The sequence below is a fragment of the Castor canadensis genome, chromosome 8, assembly GCF_047511655.1.
Source record: "Castor canadensis chromosome 8, mCasCan1.hap1v2, whole genome shotgun sequence".
In the NCBI taxonomy this organism is placed as follows: domain Eukaryota; kingdom Metazoa; phylum Chordata; class Mammalia; order Rodentia; family Castoridae; genus Castor; species Castor canadensis.
In genome coordinates this window covers 126,583,818-126,608,427 of record NC_133393.1, presented here as the reverse complement: position 1 = coordinate 126,608,427, position 24,610 = coordinate 126,583,818, and the positions used below count along the sequence as shown (strand labels likewise).

Sequence of the window (24,610 nt, the reverse complement as noted above, 5' to 3'; positions counted from 1 at the left end):
TAATATCTGATCTCTAGTCATTTGCAAGTTACCATGACCATCAGTGATTATCTCTGCTTGCACATATTTAAATCAAATCATCTGCATAAAATGCAAGAATTTAAAATTGTGTAGGTTAACAATTAACATTATTTACCATGTATTAGTTCTAACCAACTTAAATATACAAAGCATACTAATGCATAATATATTAATCCTCTTAATAAGTTTAAGAGAAAAGTTTTCCTCCAACTTGTAGATGAGGAAGCTGACTACACACAGGTCAACGACTTACCACGACTTTGATAAATTGGATTTGAACTCTGGCAGATGTAGAAGTTAAATTAGAATAAACTGTTTTATTTTCTTAATTTGATTTCTGTCACTAATGGTTGATTATGTCCCATTGTCAGGAACTAACTTACATTGTATGCCTTTTTCAGATCACTGCTGATAAATTACAGGCTGGCTTTTTTCTTTCTGGAGGCAAAAATCACTTCATATACATACCGATTTTTTTTTTTTTTCATTTCAACACTAAAAGGCAAATCAGGTTAAGATTTTAAAAGTACTAATTTAATATTGAGTATTTAGAAATGTGATATACACAGACACCATGGCTTCATAAAATGCATACAATTTTAAACTACTTTTTGAACATGGATAGCTGACAGCTTCCAACACATAAAATTTTTGACAAAGTTAATAGGTACTTTTTTTTTTTTTGTGGGGGGTGGTTCATCTTAAGTACCATTTAGTCATGCAATTAGGAGACTTTTTTAAAAAAATAAATATGACAAATATATGGATTCTTGAAGTATAAATTGACATACAAATCTATATAGTCTTAATATTTTCAATAAAGCATCTTTAAAGAAGCATTCTATTACATGAAATTGAGAGCTCAAATTAGATATAATGAAAAGGCATGAATATTTACTAGAACTGTGCAGTTCACATACCAAATATTTACATAATAGTAAACACAAACATGCAAAGCAAAATAAGAGATTTAGCTATTTCATTTTCTAAGTCATCAACTTCAAAAAAATTCACAGGGAGCTGGGCAAGGAGGTGCATACCTGTAGTCCCCCAAAAGAAAACTACTCACTGGAATCACTATAAAATCTCTAATTCTAAGTGTCAATAAGGAAATACACATATAGGAGCAATTGAAGAAGCTTAATTCTACCTTTGGAGATATATAACATTGCTCCTTGGGGATTGTAAAAGCTTTGCTAGAACTTTTGGGGAGATTTTGTAAAAGAGTGAGAATGAGAATTCCTTTTGCCATCATACAAACCTGCAATAAACTTTCTTTTCTAAATTTAAATCTCTACACTTGTGAACCACAGGTGAGTAAACTGGCATTAAGTCTCCCCATCACCATCTCTTCAAAGGCAGGGATAAAAAAACTGATTTACTTTGGAGGGGAAAAAAAAAAACCCATTATCTAACACTTTGAAAAAAATTTTTATTTTGAGCTTGTAGATAAATGATAATATTGCATATAAGAAAGCTTGGCAAAACTTAAGATCTTAACTTTTAAGGAATAAATCCTACTTATCAGAACATATTCCTTATTGGAACTTAAACCAAAACTTAATTGGGTTATATTACTAGTTTCAAAAGTTAACACAGGAGAGATAAATGGATTTTCCTGAATCAATCTAGAGCAGTAGTCCTTAATCCTACCAACAAATTAGAACTCAGAGAAGTTTCAGAAAAACCAAAACATGGCTCCATTTCCTAGAAATTCGTATTTAATTGTCCTGGGGAGGGGTTCATATTAAAAGCTTCCAGATGATTCTCATAAGTGAGGGCTGAGACCCAATGATTTATAATAATTAGTCATTATTACTTAGGATTTGATTTAAATAATTTAAAATTCAAATACCTAAGTATTTCCTACATGATACACCATTCTAGGTGCTAATAAGGAAGATAAATCTTTTCTATAAAAACCACTGCATAATTTGAATTCATCATTTGAATACCTGTATAAATTTACTAAGATATTACTCGAGTTATTATGATCTGCTGTCATAAGAGATTTCCTCTTACTTGATTGAAATTACAGCTATAGAAATCACTCAAAAATTTCCTTAAGATATATGGAGGGAACATAAGAATAACAATTTTCAAGTCATAGTATACGAGGTATTCTTTACCTTATATATGAAGTCACAAAGCCATAATCTAAGAACTGAAATTAGATATTGCTTTGATGTATAACAGAATCTCCTGGGTCAAGAATTAATACTCACTGGTATCAGTCCTTGCTTTAAATTGCCTTAAAAAAAAAATCTATGCCAGACCCCCTGGGAATCTTGTAAGAGTGGGTCTTTAATGCAGACTATGTTTCTTGTGACCTATTTATAAAACATCTCTTAAAAAACATTACAGGAATATGATTTCTGAGACATAATAGTTAGAAATTAGTACTCTCAAAGGAACTAAAAAATATAGTTTTTGAAACTCTACATAATTAGAAATTAGTTACAACCCCAGAATGATAGCTTGAGCTTTAACATTTTTAAATTAAAACCAACTGTATTAGCTATTATAAAGCTCACTGGAAGTATATTTTAACTCAAGGAAAAAATTAGATTTAAACTAAGTTTGATTTGTACTGACTTTTAATCTAACATATTTCTCAGGTTTAAATCTGCCTAAAGAAAATGACAAATTTGTTAATTTTGTATTAGGTTAATTTTCCTTACAGTTGGACAGTAGGCAAACAATGATGTAATTCTGGTTAAACCGTAATATATGCACATATAGGCAAATGTACTAACAATTTGTTTTCATACTTGGCAGAATTAAAATAGCCTTAAAATATTTATGAAAGCTCAGTAATCAAAATAAATATTTAATAAAAATGTACACCACAATAAGATATCAAGAATTTCGTGTTTAAAAATAAACTTTGTCACATTGTTTTGTCTTCAGTTAAACAAACTGAATGTAGTGGGTTAGGTATCTAAGAATGAATAAGGTGAGTTTACAAACAGAAAGTTAAAATTCAAGTAAGACCAGATAGACTAAGATGAAAGAGAAGTTTACTATGTTATTATTCAGAAGTTTAAGGTTAGTCACTGGATCTTCTCAGAATAACTATGACCTTAAGAAACAAGATAGTTTGAAGAGGAAAAGCCAAAGAATAGTCATGATTGTGTTAGTTCATGTTGTGATACTCTTAATGTGAAAAAGAAAATATAGTATTTGGTGTACTTACATACATTACAAGTATGTGTGTGTGTAAAACTTTACTTGCTTAAAAACTGCATTTTAGAGTGAAGGACAAGTATGCAACTGTGAAAATACATTCTTAAGCTACCATGTCATAATGATTTATTTAAATACATTTCATCCAACATTACTTGTCAAAACCAACCAAAGAACATACTGTAAAGAAACCAGTATTCATTTGTAGTGCAAAGTCCCCTGGTTTCACAGAATCACTGAAGAAAAGTTCAATAAGTGTTTTCAACACATCACTAGATTCCAAGAGATAAAGGAAAAATGAAGTAGGTTATAAATGATAATTCACAGAGTAAACCAGTATTTATTTGATTTGTCCTCAAGGATCATCATTCAGGTCTTAAATTATTTTAATTCAGGGTAATAAAGACTGTTCCTGCCAGAGAAACCTTCCTTTTATTAAAGTTTCAAATTTGTCACCTGAAATTTGGTATTTCTGCTTTTTCACCAAAACTAAAATCTTTTGCCATTATCTTATATAATACATATTCTGGAATAAAACAGGTCTTTAATGAAAATCTTATTTTGATCCTGCAGAGGCAGCTCATGATAAGACTGTTACATTTCCTCGATATTTTTGAAAGCTCCCAGTATAGGCAACCACATGATATAGACTGAGGTTCTTTCATACATCGTCACATGATAGAATAATGCTATTCTCCATTTAAAATACGTTCAATTTCTTCTAGTCTTTTTAAAGCAGCAACTCTTTTCTTCTCAATTTCTTTGATGTCTTTTGTTGTTTTATGGGGGGCCTCTTTGTCTGTATTTTTTGCTAATTGTTTGTTGGACTTAGAGTGACTTTTATCACCATTTGTTTTTATTATCTGTGCTGGTCTGGATTCACTTCTGATTTCTTCTATATTTTCAGTTGGAATTTTGTCTCTTTCTTCTCCATCTGAAGTTTTATCATCAGCTGGGAATACTGGGTGGCCAAGAAAACCAGATGAAGAAATTTTATCCCTGACTATACTCAAATGGCGTTGAATATACTCCTCATGTGGTGCTAATGCCAATGTTTCAACCAGGCATCTTTCAGCTTTTAGTAAGTCCTTCTCTTCAAAATATACGACACAAAGATTGTGCTTTCCTTGTACATTGCCTGGATCCATCTCCAGAATCTTTTCAAAACATTTTTTTGCTCCAAGTATATCTTTCTTTTGATTCATCAGAATGTCTCCTTTTAAAATAAGACCCTTGATATGGTCAGGATAGTATTTGAGTAACTCTTCTAAAATTGGCAAAGCCTTTAATTCCTTTGCAGTCTGGGAATACAGGAGAGCCAGATTAAATAAAGCACTTCTGAAGTCAGCTTGTAATTTTATGGCTTTCTTCATCCAAATCTCTGCTTCAGTGTCCTTTTTGTCATCCATGGCAAGCATTCCCAAATTGAAATAGCCATTAGCATCTTGCGGCTCTTCACTTACGTAGTTGAGAAGCCGTTTTCTAGCTTCGGGTCTGAGTTTAACCTCACCTAAGAATAGTGCATTTTTTTTTAAAGAAAAAATATTGTTATCAAATGAATTAAGCTTGAGGAACCATTTTCAAGTTTAGCTAGATTACAAAATACAGCATCAGAGCAACTAATTTCCATATGTAAATAAAAAAGTATAAAGTAAAAATCTGTCTCCATATGAAAGACAATGTTTCAAACATTGAAATGATTTCCTATCTTAAGCAGTAAAACTGCTTCAGAGAAGCTAAAAGAGGAGAAATCTCCTTACAGTTTAGAATCTAACAGAGTAAGAGAGCAAGAATAGAGAATGAAGAGGATGAAGCACAGGATTTCACAAGATACCTACTCAGTTTTGGTCCTGTTAACATTATGAGTTTACACACTGAATAAGTTACTTATTGTCTCTGGGTTAACTTATTGAATTTTCTAAGAATTAGATGACACATCTGCAAAAATGATCAAGTAGTTAACTATAACTGTATAAAAATTTAAATTATTAAATCAGATTTTTTGGTATGTTGTCTCAAAATTTTTAGTAACTTTCAAGGGCAAGAAAGTTAAGATTTGAAAAACAAATATTTATTGAGATAATTTCTATTGCAAATGAACAAAACCTTTCTCGAGTTCTGCAACTACATGCCTCTCAGCACAGTATATAGTTAGGTAACCTTATAATAATATTAATTTTTCCCTAAATTATATATTTTTTGAATACCATAAAGACCTTTTTTTCTTTGAAGACAGGGTCTCCAAGCTGGCTTTAAACTCAGCCCTCCTGCCTCAGTCACCTGAGTGCTGGAGTTACAGGCTTGTACTATAATGTCTGGCTCCTTTTTATTCTTTAATTGACAACACAATGAATAAAGACAATTTGAAAATAAAATCAGTGAGCTTCAGCTATTACCTTGGCCTAGCTACTAGCATAGTCATCTGAATTTGAGGCAGTCACTAGATCTATTTGGGACTTAACTTTCTGAGCCATTGAATAGAAGATTGGCCAAAGTAAACTCCATGGTCCTCTCAAGCTCTAAGATTCTGTAATCTTATGATTCGTTCATCTTTGCAAAAGTTTTAAGAATTATATCTAAGAAATGCTATTAAGTTATATATAGATTTTCCAACATAAAAATTATTATAGGCCATTTTTGCTGCCTTGTTAGGGAAAACTAAAATTCCTACATAAAATATGAATTAAAAAAATTAAAGATACAGATTTACTGTGATTAATAATTTAGGTTTGTTAAATTAAATATAAGAAATTACAATAAAATCTCAGAAACTGAGTAAAACTAAATCTACAATTTTATCTTATAAATCAAAGTAAAATACACTATTTTTTTTTAAAACATAAAATACTCTTAGGTCCTTATAAACTAATCATGGAAAATTTTCACAAGTCCATATTATATTAATATACAAGAGGTTATATTACATTTATATGCACAAAATGACATAATATGAGGTATTGCTTAATTCATTGCCTGAAAAATCAGTCTTAACACACACACCAGAAGAATTAGTAGTGTCATATATGTTTGCGCATGTCCCTTGAAAAGAGTTTACTTCAAGTATTTTAAATAATCTTATCATAAGTCATTTATGAACAGTTCTGTTTATTAACTATCCATAAATTATGGGTGATGGAGTATAAGCTTTTACTATATTCCAAACTGCAATATGACTAAAAATATAGAAACATTTTGGGAAAACATACCTGATTCCTGCATTAATATGGCAGAATTGAATAGTGCTAGCTTATGCTTTGGATTTAGTTCTAAAGCATGATTAAAGTTTTTTAGGGCTTCATTTGGTTCTTTAAGTTCAATATATACAATTGCCAAGTTGTACCAGAGATCAGCATTATTTCTGTCCAGTTCTAGTGCTTTAAGATAGGCTTCCTTTGCTTTGAGAGGTTTATTCATTTTTAAAAGCAGTTCTCCTCTGTGGAAAAATCAAACATGAGGATTACTTACAAAGTTTCTGTATCAGTTTATAGACAACGTTTTTGATAAATTTTAAGCCTTTTCAAATACTTTTCTCTTTTTTCTTTTTACTTAAACTCTTAAAAGTTTTCTTTGAAAAATAACTCTGAAACTACTTCCAATTTTGAACTCCTTAGTTCTGCAAATTTGGCTTGATATATTTTCAAATATTATTAAAGAACGAAAAGGTGCATATGACTTTAAGGGTTAAGATGTGGGGAAATAATCAACAACAGGGAACAGAGAACATTTATTTTTGAATATATCTTTGAGATAGACTGAATTGCATTGGAAAAATGACAGCTAATCAGAGTAGGAGATCAATGAATTTGTCAGAAAAGAACAGCACTTAAAGAAGAAAAATACACATACTAGTTACAGGGAAACTGCAGTCTTCAAATCTATGACACAAATCTCAGTATACAAAAATAAGAACAGAATTTGACATTTGTAACCCTTCTCATATTAATTTATTTTCTTTCAAAATATTCTCATAAAACGATTGTTCATTTAAAAGAAAAAAAAGAGAATTTTAAAAAAGTTGATTGAGAAGGAGGACACTAGTGCCACCTACAGATAGCTTTTATGAACACATTTAGGGTTGGTTGAATACAAATTTAAACCACTGTATTAGTCTTTCCAGTATGTTACGTTTTCTGTTAAAGAACTATAAAAAGAGGAGGATGTTGGTAGCTCATGTCTATAATATTAGCTACTCAGAAGGTAGCAATCAGGAGGATCACAGTTAGAAGTCAGCTGGGGCAAACAGTTCCTGAGACCCTATCTTGAAAAAACCCAACACAAAAAAGGGCTGGTGGAGTGTCTTAAGGTATAGGCCCTGAGTTCAAACCCCAGTACCTCAAAAAAACACCTAAAAACAATAAAAACTACAAAAAATCATTTTATTTAAAAATATATTTACTAGAACCCTCAGAGCAACTTCTAAGAATGAGTCTAAGAAGTTGTCATTTAATGCAGTAGTTACTGAGTAATTCTTTATGGATTAACACATGATACAGGGAGAATACTGGGTAAGGCTAAAGAGAAAACCCCCAATTTAAGAAAAGATTTTCCTTACAGAAATAGTATTAAAATCCTAAGTAGTATTACTGGCCAATATATAAAATTTTATACACATCTACCATCAAGTATACAAGTGATAACCCTTACAGGAAAAAATATATCAAAGTTTTAACACGTGATGTCGGAAAACAGTTTTTGATGGCCAAGAAGTTTTCATTGTGGCAATGGCATCAAAAACTGGTCAATTTTCAAAGTTTACTTAATTTACAATTTACTTCTGAGAATTAGATAACAAGTAACATAAAACGTAACAGGTGTTTTAACTAGGGAAAAAAAAGTTTTGGTTATGAGAATAAAATCAAACTAAGAAAGAGCTTCTACTCTGTCATATAGAACTTAAGTTGGCTATTACAAATTAGGGATTTCTTTATTAATTTCAAATCAATTAAATTTGACAGTCTAAAACAAGCTATGCTCTTTTATGCATGTGGCTGCCAACTAAGGTAACTAAAATCATGACAATTTAGTCAAAATGTCAGCTTCAACAGTGATAGCTCCACAGTAAATGACGATACCTGCTAATGTAAGCCTGCTTGAAGTCGGGTCTCATGCTTATTGCTTGTCGGTATAGCTGATCTGCCTCTTCCAATCGGGATTCATTTGCTCGGATCAGGTTGGCCAGATTGATATAAACATTTAGGTGGTTGGGGGCAATTCTGGCTGCATATTTTTTACCAGGAATAATCTGTTTAGAATAAAAAGCATTTTCATACATTTGATATTTTAGTGGCAAATAAAAATAAAAATTGGGGTTTCCTGGCAGCTTATTTAAAATAACAGAACATAAGGAAGTTATGCTGCTAGTTTTATTAATGTAAGAAAAAGCATGAAAACACCTGCAGTATTCCAAAACAAATAATATTGTGTCACTGAAAGTCATTTTTTTATTCATGCTAGCTCAATAAACTATGGCTAGCTCTTTATTTGTTATCTATTTTTTTTATGAAGTCAGATAAATCAGAACTGTTATGGTCAAGGTCTCGTATTAAATTTCTACCATAACAGGAATAGAATAACCCAGATCTCCCTATCTTTCAGTCCATTAGTACACTTCTGTTAACTACCATGTTGTCAGTAAAATATTTCCTGGTTGTGACAAAATGGCACCTAATTTTATGACAGAGTCATACTAGAATCTCACTTGTTTGGTAAAGTTAGGAAATAAAATTTTCTTATTAGTTGATTATTCAGGTTAAATTTATTTTATGTAATATAGTAATGCAAGTTTTTAACAAACAAATAAATTATATCTGATAAAAACCTTTAATGAATACAACTTAACTCATTTCAGGACTGAAATAATCCTTAGGATAGCATATGATCTAACTTAGCTTTAAGAAAATTTATTAAATTACCCAATCACTATAATATTATTGCAAATACAATTATAACTGAGAAATCTGTACCTCAGTTTAAATTATTTTTTCTGATGACACATAGCTGATAAAGAGCAGGATGGGATCTTCCATCTTAGATACTGTATTGTTATAGTGAATAAATCTTGCATCATTATAACAACTGATGAATGCAGCAGAGATATATCCACTATCTTATCGCTTGTTTTAATTTTTCTGACAGAAACAATGTTGAATTTAGTGATTAGAGTATATAAGTAAAATCTCTTCATTTAGTTATTTAACTCATGATAACTTATAAACAACATAAAATATCCATACTGTAAGATTTACAAATAGATTTAAAAATTTAAAAAAAATTAAGCAAGAAATGTAATCACTTATAAAATCTGTGGGAACAGAAGATTCGTTAAACACCTTACTGAACTGAAGAAAATCAATGTCCATTAGATAATTCTATTCATATAGATGTATAACAGATATGACACAAATTATGACAACTTACTTGAGGCATTAGTGATTTAGCCATCATGTAAGATTCTTCAGCTTCTCTAGTTCTATTTAAATTTTTATAAGTTCTTCCTACATTCATGTGGGCACCGATATCATCTACAATTTAAAAAAATCACTATTGACAAATATACTAAACAGTATTTAATGTAAACTACTGAGAAGACATGCTTTTAGAAACAAACACAATAGGCCAAAAAATGAAAAAGCAGCAAACATGTCTTGCTTTCTCTTAGAAGTGCTTCTGACACAACTTGCTATAACTTAGGACCAACGGCATACTACAAAATTACTTAAAGCACTGTAAGGACAGAAAATGCACACGACATGAAAAACTACTTGAGTGGATCTTTGAAGGATTAAGATATGGGGGAAGAGAGATGTAGGTAATAATGAAATTTATGTAATTTAAAAAAAAAACCTATATTTTACTATACTAAGGCTTGTTTCAATTTCTTTAATCTCATATCTTTGGAATTCACTCAAAAAATACAGCTCAACTCTACAAGTGAAAAGGATCATCATGATTCTTAGAATTAGTTCAAGTGTCATTTAACTAATAAATATGCACCATGGTGAAATAATGGCAGAGACACTGAAAAAACTTTGTGATTTTTTTTTTTAATTTCTGTAAATGTGACTGGAATAAAAATATAATGGACTATCAGAAAAACAATATTGTGTGAGATGCTCTTTAATGACAATACATTCCTACAATTTATTTCAAAACTTTTAAAAAGGTTGTGTTAATACCACAATATTAGGAATTTATGTCTCATTTTCTGATATAGAAAATAAAAATCTCTAACAAATATATAATACCGTATAAGTAAAAAAGAGATGAGGACTCAATGCATATCAGCTTTTTAAAAAATATATTCTTCCCAGTAAATATTTCAAAGGTTTAGAATAAAAGGGAGCTCTGAAATCAGACAATTTTTATTCAACATGAGTGTCTAACAGACATGACAAGGTTTCAAGTTATGATTGCTACTTGCCTGCAACACTGATGAGTTTGCAATTGTGGAATAGTAGGTTCTCTGACTGCAACTCCCAGGACACATAGGGGCCAAGCATATATATCTTGGGCATTCTCCTAGGAGGAGAGCAACAGTCCTAAGATCTTGCTACATTATATTTCAGACTGCCAACTGAGTGCACTGAATAAAATCTGGCAGATGCAGAGTAAGTCTAGAAAATGGGGGACAAGGGAGTTGATTTTTTCTTTTTAGATGTATTGCTAATTATTTTTGGTTTAGATGTATTGTTTAGTCTCATGGAGTCATGTGGGGGGTCAGTGAAGAATATTTAGAATCTGAAGAAATTAATTACACAGTTAAGAATTTAATCTATGAATAATGGAAAATTTGGATAAATAAAGTATAATTATCTTAGCTGAATATTTAAGATGTTATTGAAATTGATCCCATTCAAAGTTATAAAGGGAAGAGATTATCTAATTCGATAAAAGATAAAGCAAATTACTATTGGGCCATAGAATTATGCTAAGGAGACCCTGCCATCAATGCAGACTTCGGGTATTGCTCTACTTTCTCAATGAACAAAGATAGCAATTAGATATACTTTAGCATCCAAAAGCATCATTAAATATAACTAATAAAATGAAAGACATAACTGCTAAGCAATTTTTATAAGTTAGTAAAGTGATAATATTCCAGAGACAAAATAGTATTACTTCTAAGGTAAACTTTAATTTGAAAAAGAAAAAAAGAAGCAGATGAAAATAATCAATGACAAATAACTAAAGTGCTAAATAGAATTTCAAAGAGCAACTTTTCTCTTATGAAGACACTATTTAAGCCAAGAGAACGAGTTAAGCCTTTAAGTCGATGTAATTGAGGACCTCACAAATCTCAAATGTACTTTGTCAGTACTATGTTTCTATAATCAACTCACTTTTTTAGAATCCGTGTTGATTATTTCATTCCTTTTATCTACTCAAATCTTTAGCATCTTATTTTCATGAAGGACAGGAGATTAGAGGAGAACTTGCTTAGTATCCCATCACCAGAACTCTCAACTTAGTTAAATGAATGTGTATATTTGTTTACAATACTAACACACACCCTGCGTGCACATGCACATGCACAACAGGTTTTCTCTTCTATACCTCCTCTCTGATCTAAGGCTAACCAATCTATTTATGCACTGAATCTTTCCAATAAAGGTCTTTGTTCATCCTAGCCTTTTATTGTTAAAAATCTGTTCCTCTATTTAGTAAATCTCTTTGAAAGAGTTGTTTATATGTACGGTTTCTACTTTCATTTCCAAGTAACTGGCCTAGAGAATTCAAGAGATCTATGAACTTGGAAGAGAAAATGAAATGCATTTCAATTTTCACTGAATATTCTTAGTTCTGAAAAGTTAGCAGTTACTTCAATTAGAAACACAGGCTGCAAATCAGAGCAGTATTAGTAATACCTTGGCATCATCATGGAATCACACATTTTTCAAATCACAATTATTGCAGAGCTCTTGAAATTAGTTTATAGTTACCATTCTTTTGAAGTGACAGTAGTTATCAGACATGCTACTTTCTAACGTGATCTCAGTGACCCTATCTACATTTGATATGGAGGGTAAGTATCAGACGACTGTGCTGAAGAGTTAAGTAGTCTCACAATGACAGTCACTGCATTTATGCTGATTTCCCATTCATAAAACTCAATTTATTTAAAAAGATAAATTTATAAACATCTGGAAACTCCTAAGAACTCTTTAAAAATTATTTCTATCCTGATAGCATCAAAATGGTAGAACAGATCTCCCATCCTTCAATTTCAAAGGTTTTGATCTAGCTAAAAATGAAATTACTGGGGCTAGAGATGTACTGCTGTACTCAGGAGGAAGAGGCAGTCAGCTTGAGAATTTTAGGCCAGAATTGAAGACAGTGAGATACTGTCTTAAAAAAACAAAAAACAAACAAAATCATCTGAGATTGTGGTATTTCATTAATTCCATTTGCAAAAATTTTATCTTTTGAGTTGTGATTTTTCTTTAAAAAACACATTTTAACAATCAAAACAAACAAACAAAAAACCCAAACCCAACTAGCATGATGCCTGGTCAAATACTACCACATAGTTTATATTCTTATTCTGGTTGAGCAACAAAAGCCTTCACACCGTTTTTTAAAAAAATGAAATTTAAAATGTTTTGACTCCTTACTCTATATAGATGTTCTGATGTTTCAGGGACTGAGTATCTGTATGTTTGTTACTCTAAATTTTTATATATAGTTCTGACAATTCTACTTATCTTAAGTTTTATATATCAATCTTAATCAGTATACCTAACAGGAGCAAAACATGATGCTTGATCCCTTTTCCTGGCCACCCTACCACAAAGTGAGCCAAAGCAAAAGCAGCACGTTATTCATCCAGTACTTCAAGAAACCTTAGAGTCAGCCTTTAGGTTTCTCTTTTTCTCACATCCTACATCCAATGTGTATATTCTATCAGCTACAAAATTCCAGAAGTTTTTGTGATAAAAACAAAATACGATGGATGGAATTAATAGTAAATCAGATGTTGTATAAGAAAACTCTGATTTAAAAAGAAAAAATTCTGTTAATTTTACAGAAATGCTTCCAGAAAATCAAAGAAACTACATTAAGTAATTCTATTAGCATTACTTGATGCCAAAATTAAAAAGAAAAATAACACCAATATCTAACATAAGCACAGCTGTAAAAATTATCAGTGGTAATTTAGCAAATTATATCCTGAAACATATAATGATAATGAATCATGATCAAGTGGTATTTTACTGAGGGAATGGTGAGGTTGTTTAAACGTTATTATAAAAATCAATGTAATTCACTCTATTAAAAAACTAAAAATGAAACCTTTATCATCTCAACAGGGGCAGAAAATATATTTGGCAAAATCCAGAACTCATTTGTTTTTTTTTAAAGATTTTATTTGTAGAGAAGACAAGAGAAAGACTGCATATTGGGGAATGCAGGGGGACCCGGAAACCAGTGGTCCCCTCCAGAACTCATTTGTGGGAAAAAAAAACCAAAAAAACTCAGCAAGTGAAGAATGAGAATAGCACCAGTGCTGTCCTATACTGCTGGTAGGAATGTAAAATAAAATACATACTCTGGAAAACACTTTGGCACTCTTTTTAAAAAGTTAAACACACAAATCATGGGACTATGACACTTCTCTCATAGATTTTACCCAAGATAGAGTGGTACATGAATGTTCCTAATAGCTTTACTTATAATAGACCCAACTGCAAACAATCTAAATACCCATCAATAAGTAAATGGATAAACAGGGATACAACCATATGAATACTATTCAGCATACAAAAGTACTGATTTTGATTGACATACATGGATGACTATCACAATAATTGTGCAGAGTAATAAAGCCAGGAAAAAATAAGATTCCAGAGTATGATTCTATTTATATAAAATTTCAGAAAAAAACATGAAAATCAGTAGTGCTAGAATGCATTTCCTTTTTGTCTGGAGTAAAGAGGAGTGGAAAAAAGAGGGGAAGGATTACAAGGGATACAAGGAATTTGGGGAGCTGGAAGGATATTTTCATTGCTTTGATTATGGTAATGGTCTTACAGGTAAATGTATGTCAAAACTGTTAAGCCTTCCAAATTGTTTGCACAGCCAGTGATCCTAAAAATTACCTTTACTGAAGTGTATTTGCAAGGCTTTATCTCACACTTTATCCTAATCTCAGTTAAATGACAATTTCTTTTTAAAAAATTTTTTGAATTAGCATGAATTAATAATATAAGATTTCTTTGTGGTAATTCCATACAAGTGTACAATATACCTTGAATAAATTCACCCCCTCCATTATATTTTCTGCCCTCTACCTCCCCTCTTCTTTAGACATGTTTGGTGAGTTTCACTATGCTGTCTTCACATGAATATACATAGACAATTTCTTAAACAGCCTTACTCTCACCACTGTTGCTAATCTCTACTCTTTTTTTATATCTTTATCATACTTTGTTATACATAAATACACATGAAGGTGTACATATGTATTATACTTTCTTGGTATGTATTAATGTGTACTTTTTACTTAATGTCTATACTGAGGGAGATTAAATAACCCAACCCCAATATATTTCTTTGGCATATTGAGTTAGTTATTCAGAGCAACTGTAGATAACAGCCATAGGAATGGCTCCGAAAAGTTATCCTGCTTGTAAAAAGAAATTTACTTCTGGTTACATTAATGAAATAAATAGCAGATACAGATTAAAAGGTTTTCTATCTGATATCTCCCTTTTTGCTTAAGATTGATCTTTCCAAGTAGGAAGAAGTAATTAAAGTGGGGGGTTTGACACATGGTCTAGACAGAGATTATCTCAGGTGGTGGTTACCTGGGAGACTTCATCTACATCACAAGATAGCCCTTGCTTGCTGTTCTCCCCAGAACCTTCCATAGCGGTGGCACCTCCTTTCCTCGCAGAAGCCCAAGCCCCTATCCCTTTGCTACACTCTATATAAGGTTCAGCCATATTTCTACTCTTTGAGTGACTCCCATTCTTAGGTGGGTGATACAATCTGTATGTTCTTTTCTGTTACCTGTTTGTTGTCAGTCTATCTTATAGGCTAAAGTTATCAAAACTTCAGAGAGAAGACAGTACATTTAAAACTTCCCTACAATACCTTTGTTTAGAATGGAAGATCCATGAGGACAGGAAAATTGTCCTATTTACTGCTGTCTAAAACACTGTTGGACACATGGTAAGTTCTCAGATACATGCTCAATGAATAAACCTATAGAGCCACTTGCTGTTCATTCTCTTTTTAGCCTCTCTCTGCTACAGTTTTCTGGTCGACCACCCAAAGGTCTATGTATTAGACTTGGTCTTCAGCTTGGTGATATTGGGAGGTCACAGAACCCTTAAGAAGTGGAGCCTAGTGATGGAAGTTAGGTCACTATGGGCATGCCCTCGAAGGGGATGTTGGAATTCCGGCTGGTTCCTGCTTTTCTCTTTGCTTCCTGGTTTCCATGAAGTAAGCAGCTTTCTTTGCTATGTGCTCTCACCACGATGCAATCTACCCAAAGGCCCAAAAGCAGTGAGCTAACTTACTCAAACTGAGCCAAAATAACCTTGCCTTTTTTTCAGTTGATCATCTCAAGTATTTGTTATAGTAAGAGAAAGCTGAATGACATACTTTCCTGCAACCTTTTTTTTTTCCTTATTTCTTCATTTCTTAGTTCCATTGAAAATAATGTCATTAATACTTGCAGCATATATTTATTGACTATACACTAAAGACTAGAAACTGGCCTGTATCTTTTATAATTACTGTTTAATTTAATCTGTACAAAATATTAGAGATTTTACTATTTTTCAAGATTCATATACAGAAAACTTGGAGCGACTGAAGTGATTTTAATAAAATGTATAACATCAGAGTCCAAGCTTTTAACTACCCACCAACTAATATGTCCTTTTTTCCCTATCCTGTTCACTCTCTGTCCCCTTCTTCTCCAGTATCTAGTAATATTACAGTAAAATAAGATGTATCACATCTGCCAAATCTATCTATGAATATAGCTAAGAAAACAAGGAATCAACCAAAAAGCCTCTAAATGTTGCACTCATGTACCTTGTTCATAATGAATTCTAATAAACTTGAGTACCTGTATTCCTAGCCCATTCCTTATTAGACACTGTAATTTTGAAACTGTGATAGTGAAATAGTTGTTATCCCGCTTGATACCTGTTTCCACATTCAGACAATTCTCATTCCTTTTCAAAACACTCACCTCTGAGTTATCAATCTCTGGATCATAGATTCTGACTCTTTATTCCTCTATTTAACATCACATTTGTCAAAATTATTCATTATTTCAAAATCTACATAGATTCTAATACTATGGCCTTGATGTCTTCCTTTCTTCTACTGATTTTCACTTCCCTTTGGCCTTAAGTAGTTAGTTCTATGGACAGTTTTACCAACTAGGGAAAAATAAGGCAGAACCCACCACTCTGTACCCCTCCAAAGGATATTTAATGTGTAGGGATTCATTTTGGTAGTCACTTTGAATGGAAAAAAATGCTAGCATTTAGTGAGAGGGTGCCACACTTGGTACATATTCTGCAATATGGCCTGTACACTTGAAATGCCAGTATCACTCTCTACTGAAAAATTCTGTTGCTCTAATTATACCCTACTCAGATACCAACATTTCTTTAGACCCATAAACTGGTGATTTGGTCACTTTTCCTCCATCATTCACCTCCTTTCACATCCCTTCTTAATAGTCTGTGTCTCACCATTTTAATTCTTCCCTAAGCCCCATCTTCCTTAGTAAAACACACCTGACAAAGTCCTAATGCTGACCAAGTAAAGAAAGCATGCCTATAAATCACTGGCTAAAAAGCAGCAGGAAAAAAACATACAGCCACACCAACTGATTTATTTGAAGTTATTACTAACATTAAGTAAGGTATTAAGACTGCTTGGCAATTATATTTTCTTAGTCTATCCACTTTTTCTACTTTTCTAGAACTTTGCTTTTCTAAGTATGATTTGTGGATGAAGCATCACCTGGGAGCTTATTAGAAATATAGAATCTCAGGCTCTTTCTAAACCTACACTGGAGTATATACTCTAATAAGATCTCCAGATGATTTATGAGAACATTGAGGTTTGTAAAGAACTATCTCAAATGACCATTTCATGCTCTCTCCTGTTTGTGAATCTCAAAACAGTTTCTTTCCTTTACTCTCTACTAATAATTGTACAGTTTCTTTCACTGAGAAAACAGAAGCAGTTTTAGAAACTTACTCCATGTCATATATTCACTGCCTCTATCCATGTCCATAACTGTGCCTTTCCTGTTACCATAGTGTAAAAGGAAACTATTACATAGTGTAAACAGTGTTTGAGATTTGAATGAAGACCTTGGTTTGTGCACCAGATCCTAACTCCCCTCACTACTCAAGGAAATCAATCTACTAATTCATCCCCCACCTTGTATTATTACTTTCTTCTAGTTTACTGGGTTAGCTGAAACATGGTTTGTTTCTACCACCTTAAAGAAAAAAAAATTATAAACCTTATCTGTCATCCTATCATCTTCTCTTGCCCTATACCAAGCAAGCATTACCATCATTTCTGATCAATAACTTCTTCATCTACTCTTTAGAATTCTCTCCAATCAAGCTTTTGCACCTATCACTCCATTAAAAGTGCACACCAGTGCCATCCAACAACTATATTTTCTTTAAAATGCCTCAAATACTTGATATTAGCGGCTTTTTTCTCAAACATAGTCTCATTGTTTAAAGGAAATAAACTATGAACTTATTAACAATGCTTACCTGGCTGAACATGGGTAGCCTGTAAGAAGTATTTCAAAGCTCTCTCAAAGTTCTTTTCATTTTCCAGAGCATGACCCACATTATTCCATAATTTGGCATTATTTTTATTCACCTAAAGTGTAAGTGAAAACAGTAATGTTATAATAAAAAATAAAACAAAACTTTCCAGTTCATACGTTTGGTATACTATTGTGAATGGAATGTCTTAAAGAGATGTCCCTGGGGATGAGGAAGGAGTCAATGAAGACTGCTTCATCATGTTTACATTCCTCTTCCCTTAACATTAATAAACTAAAACCACAGTAATCTGAATTCATTCATTTTATGTGTTAAGATTGTACTAACATTTTTATTTGATTAAGTCATAGTGCTCTTTTGAAACTGCTGCTCCACTATTTGTACTTAATTTTAGGAGAGAAGGTATATGTTTAAGCACTGTACTGACGATTCATTTTTAGGTATTCAAATAGTCTGTGATGGTAATGGGAGCCCTGGAATTAAAGTTCTGAGTCAATCTGTGCTTTCAGAGTTCACAAATGGGCATGGTGTTCTTATAAATAGAGGATGATCCTCAGCCCATGTACTAGCTGTAGTGGTTGGGGTTGTAGGTTTTGATTACTGTCCTGGGCACCACAGTATCCCAAGAGTATAGATGAATAAGTATGGTAATGAGGTTTTGTTTGTCTACAGAGCTAGGGGAGAAAGTGGAGCTATGAGTAGTATAAAAGAAGAGTCATCTGATGAATAGGTATCAAACCCAAAAGATCATAAAGACTACTGAATAAGAAAGTAATTCAATAAAGTGAGGCAATGAAGAGAAAATAGTCAAAAGGACATAGGAATTTATAGATCTGAAGAGGGGAAGGTAGAGGAAGAGAATGGAAAAAAAATCTTTGCTGATAACTGCTATAGAAAATGAATTTGTGTTTTTAAAAAGACCTTTCTCAAGACTTATTTTGTCCATTCAATAGCAATACTTTTATCACTCCTTTGCACCAGTTCTGATCTTTCCTATAGTATTATAACCATTGATTATATGTTTTTGTTCTGTATTTTATTTCAGTGAATCTAAGAGGCATCAAATTACAGGACTCATCATTATCTTATGTACCACTAAGAAAGAAAAAACGGCCATTAATTGTGAGATGCCTTTCACTGTAAGACTTATTCCAGTCTCAGATATTAAAAGGTTCCCTAAGAACCAACAAAATACAGTATTCTACTTAAACACTTTCTCATGTTAACTTCTAACAATTATATGGCAGTCAGAGAATTACTTATATACAATTTGAGCAGACAGCTAAGTAGTATTTAGAGGATTTGGTTATTGCATGTATTACATAATGAATAAATTCATTAATCTTTTGGTAAAGTACTTAATATTGACAGTTAAATGTTGAATTCAAAGTAAAGTCAAACACATTAGAAATGGCTGTAAGAAATCATTGACGACATGTTTTCCTGTCATCTGAATAATACTTTACCTTTAAGGCTGACATAAACAATGTATATTCAGACTCCCAATCCCAATTTCTGTGGAGTGTTTTTAAGGCATGAGTAAGTATCACCATGGACAGACAAACCCAGGATAGCTTTTTAAATACACTGTTTAAAAGACAAAAAAAAAAAAAAATTGTCTACATCACCAAAGTATTCTACTGTTAGAAGAGAAGCAAGAAATATGCTTAATGTTCTCAAATACAATATATAAATTCATTCTCATGATTGCCCAAGTTTAGAGATAATGACAGTATAAATACTAAATACTTTGAATATGACCTTCCAATTGAGTGTTCAGTACACTACACAGTCATTACTTGATATCTGTATGGGATTGGTTCTAGGACTTCCTCAGAATATCAAAGTCTGAGGATGCTCAAGTCCCATATATAAAATGGTGTAATATTTGCATATAGTCTACACACATCCTTCTGTATACTTTAAATGGACTTTAGGTATGTAACTAGTTGTTAATACTGTAATGTTTAGGGAATAATGACACAAGAATGGGCACATGTTCAGTAGGTATGTAATTTTTTTCAAATATATTTGATCTGTAGTTGGTTAAATCAACAAATGGTAAACTCATGGATACAGATGGTTAACTGTATATTCTAATATTTGCCTGTATTCCAAAAAAGATTTGATTAGACTAAAATGATAAAAAAATTTGACAAAACCAGATGTAATTGCAATTTAAAAAAATATTTAGAGCCTTTTGGGTCATTACCTATAATTTGAGTATTCTTAATTGTGTTTGTAATGGGTCAATCTCATTTCTGGTTATATTTAAAAACATTTTTTATTTACAGACTATACTACAGACCATCAAGACATTCGTGGAATAATTGTACACTTTTAAGTCAGAATTATCTATTAAAAGGCATAGTAAAATTAATTCTTTATAAGCTAGATACAAACTACTTATATAACTTAGGCTAACTGAGATTCAATTCCTCATTTATAAGCATCTGGATAGATCCATGTAACTAGAACAAGAGAATATGGATCACAGAAGACACAGTCAATAGTAGTCAGCTGTCTATGAGCTGTGTGATGTGGGCAAATCAGGTAACCTATACAAGCTTCAACTTTTGTACCTGCAAAAAGTGTTATGTCAAGACTAAAAAAGAAAATAATTCTAAAGGGTCTATTATGACCCTTGGAACATGGTAGGCACTCAAAATTGGTAATGATTAAAATTGGATACATAGATAAAAGTTAAGAGAAAAGGTTTGGTAGATGGTAATGCAAATTGTAAAACTAAATGGGAACATCAATAGCACACATGCAGTGTGACAAAAGTGGGTATCAGTAAAACTCTGAATGATACAAATATTCAAAAAGCAGGTTAAATAAGATGAATCTGAGCAGATATAAATCAATGTGGGGGAGAATCAGAAGAAACTTTCACAGAAACCAGGGCAGTCAATTTTAAATAAAAGTGTTGACTAGATAAACCTAGTAGAAGGTAATTTACAAAATGTAATTAGATAGTAATATAGAGAGAAGTTAGAAATCTGTGGGTTTAGGGGTAATTGGAAAATGAGAAAGTAAGAGATGTTATACATGTAAAGTCAGTATTATTACATTAGTATTATTTGACCAGTAAAAATTTGTTTGATTTAACAATTTTAGTGACACAACACATATACATGGTAATATAATAACTATTACAATGATAGTTTCTAAGCATACTGTTCTTTAGTTGTTAGTTTAAAGCAACAATAACACCTATATGACAGATAGTAACAGAAGGAAATTATGAATGCTCACTATATGCATTATGTATATATATATTTAGAATTCAGTATGACTCACTTAAATTAAGTAGGATGACTATATCTCAGTTCATTGCATATGAAAGTGGCAATAGTCATTTGTGACTTTAGTTTCAATAATATCCTTGTTTTTATTTGGGTCTGACTCAGAGTTTGTCCTGTCTCAGGCTGTAAAATAAAATTATATGAGTGTGGGGAGAATACAGAATGAGTAGTTGCTATAATTTTCTAACTTGAATTATAGACAAATGAGACTATCAAGATGAAAAATATCAAAAAATATAAAAGTATGGCTTACAAAAGTGGACTAAACACAGATTCAAAGTACATTAACATTATGCCTGCAATCCCAGCTGTTTGGAAGGTAAAGACAGGAGGATCTCTGTATAAGGTCAGCCTGCACTAAGATGTCACAAAACCCTCTCTGTAAAACAAACAGAATAGAGAAAATCAGAGAAAGAACTAGGAACATGACTCAAATGGTAGAGTGTTTGCCTAGCAAGCCAGAAGCCTTGAACTCAATTCCCAGTACTGCAAAAAAAGAAAAACTATTACGCTTAATTCTATACTTAGTAAGCATTAACTGAACTAACTTTTTAACTCACCTTTTGTTTGAAATTTTCTGCCATCCATGGGCTACCAAAATACAGAAACCCATGCTAGGAACATATAGTACTCGCTCAGCAACAACAAATCCAACAGGAAAAAAAAGGTTTGATGCAGGAATAAATGGTAACGCCATTAAACAGAGTGCCTAGAAGGAAAAAGACGACAGTTTATAAAATTAAAAAATTTCTGCATGGTCAACACTCATATCCAAAAGTTTTTCATTTAATTTGGATAAATGAAATTTGTGGAACACTTTAAATAATACCATTAAGAATAATTTAAACATAAAGAAGGCAACTCAGAGGTGATAATTAACATCAGGATGAATGCAGCAAGATGCTATCGAGTCTTCCTGAATCTAGACATCATTTGAGGATATCCTCAAATATCCTAGGTATATTCAGGAATGATTTAAAATCTGGATCTTTTCACAGCATTTTAAACTTGAAAACATAATTGACTGAAGGGGGCGCTGTTTCTCACACTCCCTCCCTTGCTGGAGCGAGGTTTTCTCTTGGTTATTAATAAACTTAACTGGGCTTAACAGGGGGCGGGGCGCAACTGGAGATTTTAGAAAAGAAACAGGATAGACAGAAAGTTGGGGTCAGGTGTGTTGTACACTTGGCTGGAGACACATAACCCTCAATGCTTCTTTTCTTTACCTTGATTTTTTAAGGCCTTGCTCCTTGCAGTTCTTTAAAACCTTGCTTAAAACCTCTTTCCTTGGCTCCCACTATCCCATGTTTGCTCTTAGCTTATCTTCAGCTTAATTGCTCTTAAAGTCTTTTGCCCCCAGGCTTGCATTGTCCCATCTCTTTTTAGCTCTCTCAAAGCCTTGGTGCTCAAACTTGCAACAACCGCAGCTTACAACCTGCATATGCATAACTCTTAATGTCTAGGTCCTTATACTTGGCACTGTCCCATGTTCTCTTTGGCTTTTCTTTAGCTTTAGCTTTCCTAAGGCCTATATATGAAGTTCTTTCTCAACTTTGCCTTCTGAAGCCTATGTTAAAGTTCTCGGTGCAGACTTTCTATCAACCCCTCTTTAGTATTTTCCCTTCAACAATTCTTTTCCCTTCAGCAGTTTTTCCCTTTAATAATTCTTTTCTCTTTCAAAAGCTTCCCACACCAAAAGGCCCAAAGTAAAACCCCAAAAAGCAAAAGCAAAAACCCCAGGCCCTCCTTCAGTGGACCTTTTATAAACAGTGGCAAACAGAGTAGAGCAGAGGCTTTTGGGGAGGGGCGTGACATTGTAACAGGAGAAACCTGAGTTCCAGCTTCTCTAAACACAAACTTAGGAGACACAGCTGTTCTGCTTTTTTCTGTTTCATGCCTGGGCTGTGCCTATCTCAGCCTATAGGTAAAAGCAATTAACTGCATCTTGCCTTGCTTGCGTCCAGTTCTCATAGACTTTAATCCGCTCCCCACAATTACCTGTAGTTCACTGTTTTTCTGTGTAGAATATAGTATGCTTACGCAGCAAAGCAAAAAAGTTACTAATAGTTAAATAGCTACATATTTTATCTAAGTGAAAAACAAGTTTAAAAAAATTATATCTAAAACAACACCTACAACTAAATAGTAAGAAATAAAGACAAAAGCAAAGGATCTAAAAATGTATTTTTCTAAAGATATAAAAATGTCCAAAGCTTTATGAAAAAATGCTCTTAATCACTTTAAATACAAAATAAAAACACAAGGAGATCTATCTCACTCCACTTAGAATGGCTATTATCAGAAAGACAAAGGAAAACAAGTATTTCACACTTACTGGTGAGAATGTACACTAGAAAAGTTATTACAGAAAACAGTATGGAGATTCCCCAAAATACTAAAAATAGAAGTACCATATGATCCAGCATCCCCACTATTTGGATATGTACCCAAAGGAAATAAAATCAGCATGTTTGAATAGACATCTATATTCCTTTGTTCAATGGCCAAGATACTAAATCAATGTGTCTCTCAGTGGATGAATAAAGAAAGTAGGGTATAAATGCTCAATAGAATCATGCCAAGCCTAAAAAAAAAGAAAGAAAAGGAAATGCTGTCATTTACAACATAGATGAACATGGAGGGCATTGTATTAAGTGAAATAAGCTAGTCAGAGACAGACAAGTATTACATGATTTCACTCATGTATGGAACATAGATAGTGATCTCATAGAAAATGAGAGTAGAATGGTGTTGTACAAGGGGTGAGGAAGAGGAATTTTGGGGAGATGTTGGTGAAAGAATAAAAAAATTCAGTTACTTAAAAACCTTCTCAACATACAAGCCAGGTATAATGGTGGTACACACCTATAATCCCAGCTACCTAGAAGGTGTGGGTAGGCAGAAAGCAGTTTGTAGGTTGGACCCTGGCAAAAATGGGAGACCCTACTCGAAAAGCAACTAAAGCGTTAAGAGACAGTGGCATGGTTCAAATGGTATAGTGCCTGCCTAGCAAGTATGGGGCTCTAAGTTCAAACTCTAGTATTACAAAATAAAAATTAAAAATAAATAAAAACTAAAAATTAATTAGATGTTTATACATCTAATTTTTGTACATGTGACAAAACAACTGATGTGGAAAAATGTTAATAGATTTTTTGAAACAACAAAACTAAAAGGCCAACAACAGACAAAAATGTTTATTTTTATAACTTTAATACAAGAAACTACAGTGGAAATGAAGAAATGAAATAAGGTATGGGTCAGATAAGGCAGCACATTTCTGGTTCTGTACCTGTTACTTTGTATAATACT

General features: G+C 32.5%; 1 protein-coding gene across 5 annotated transcripts in view; it reads right to left on the bottom strand.

Annotated features, from left to right (window-relative positions):
• Nucleotides 1-533: 533 nt before the first annotated feature.
• Nucleotides 534-24,610, bottom strand: part of Tmtc3 (transmembrane O-mannosyltransferase targeting cadherins 3) — a 55,616-nt gene continuing 31,539 nt past the window's right edge. For all 5 annotated transcript variants that reach the window (XM_074084080.1, XM_020162339.2, XM_020162340.2 and 2 more), the window contains 7 exons: nucleotides 21,859-22,007; nucleotides 19,457-19,577; nucleotides 17,973-18,084; nucleotides 9,625-9,728; nucleotides 8,280-8,449; nucleotides 6,414-6,640; nucleotides 534-4,717 (listed from right to left, as the gene is read on the bottom strand). In XM_074084080.1, the coding sequence (XP_073940181.1) occupies nucleotides 3,897-4,717; nucleotides 6,414-6,640; nucleotides 8,280-8,449; nucleotides 9,625-9,728; nucleotides 17,973-18,084; nucleotides 19,457-19,577; nucleotides 21,859-22,007 (1,704 nt within the window). In that variant the 3' untranslated portion in view covers nucleotides 534-3,896. The remainder of the gene's footprint in view (nucleotides 4,718-6,413; nucleotides 6,641-8,279; nucleotides 8,450-9,624; nucleotides 9,729-17,972; nucleotides 18,085-19,456; nucleotides 19,578-21,858; nucleotides 22,008-24,610) is intronic.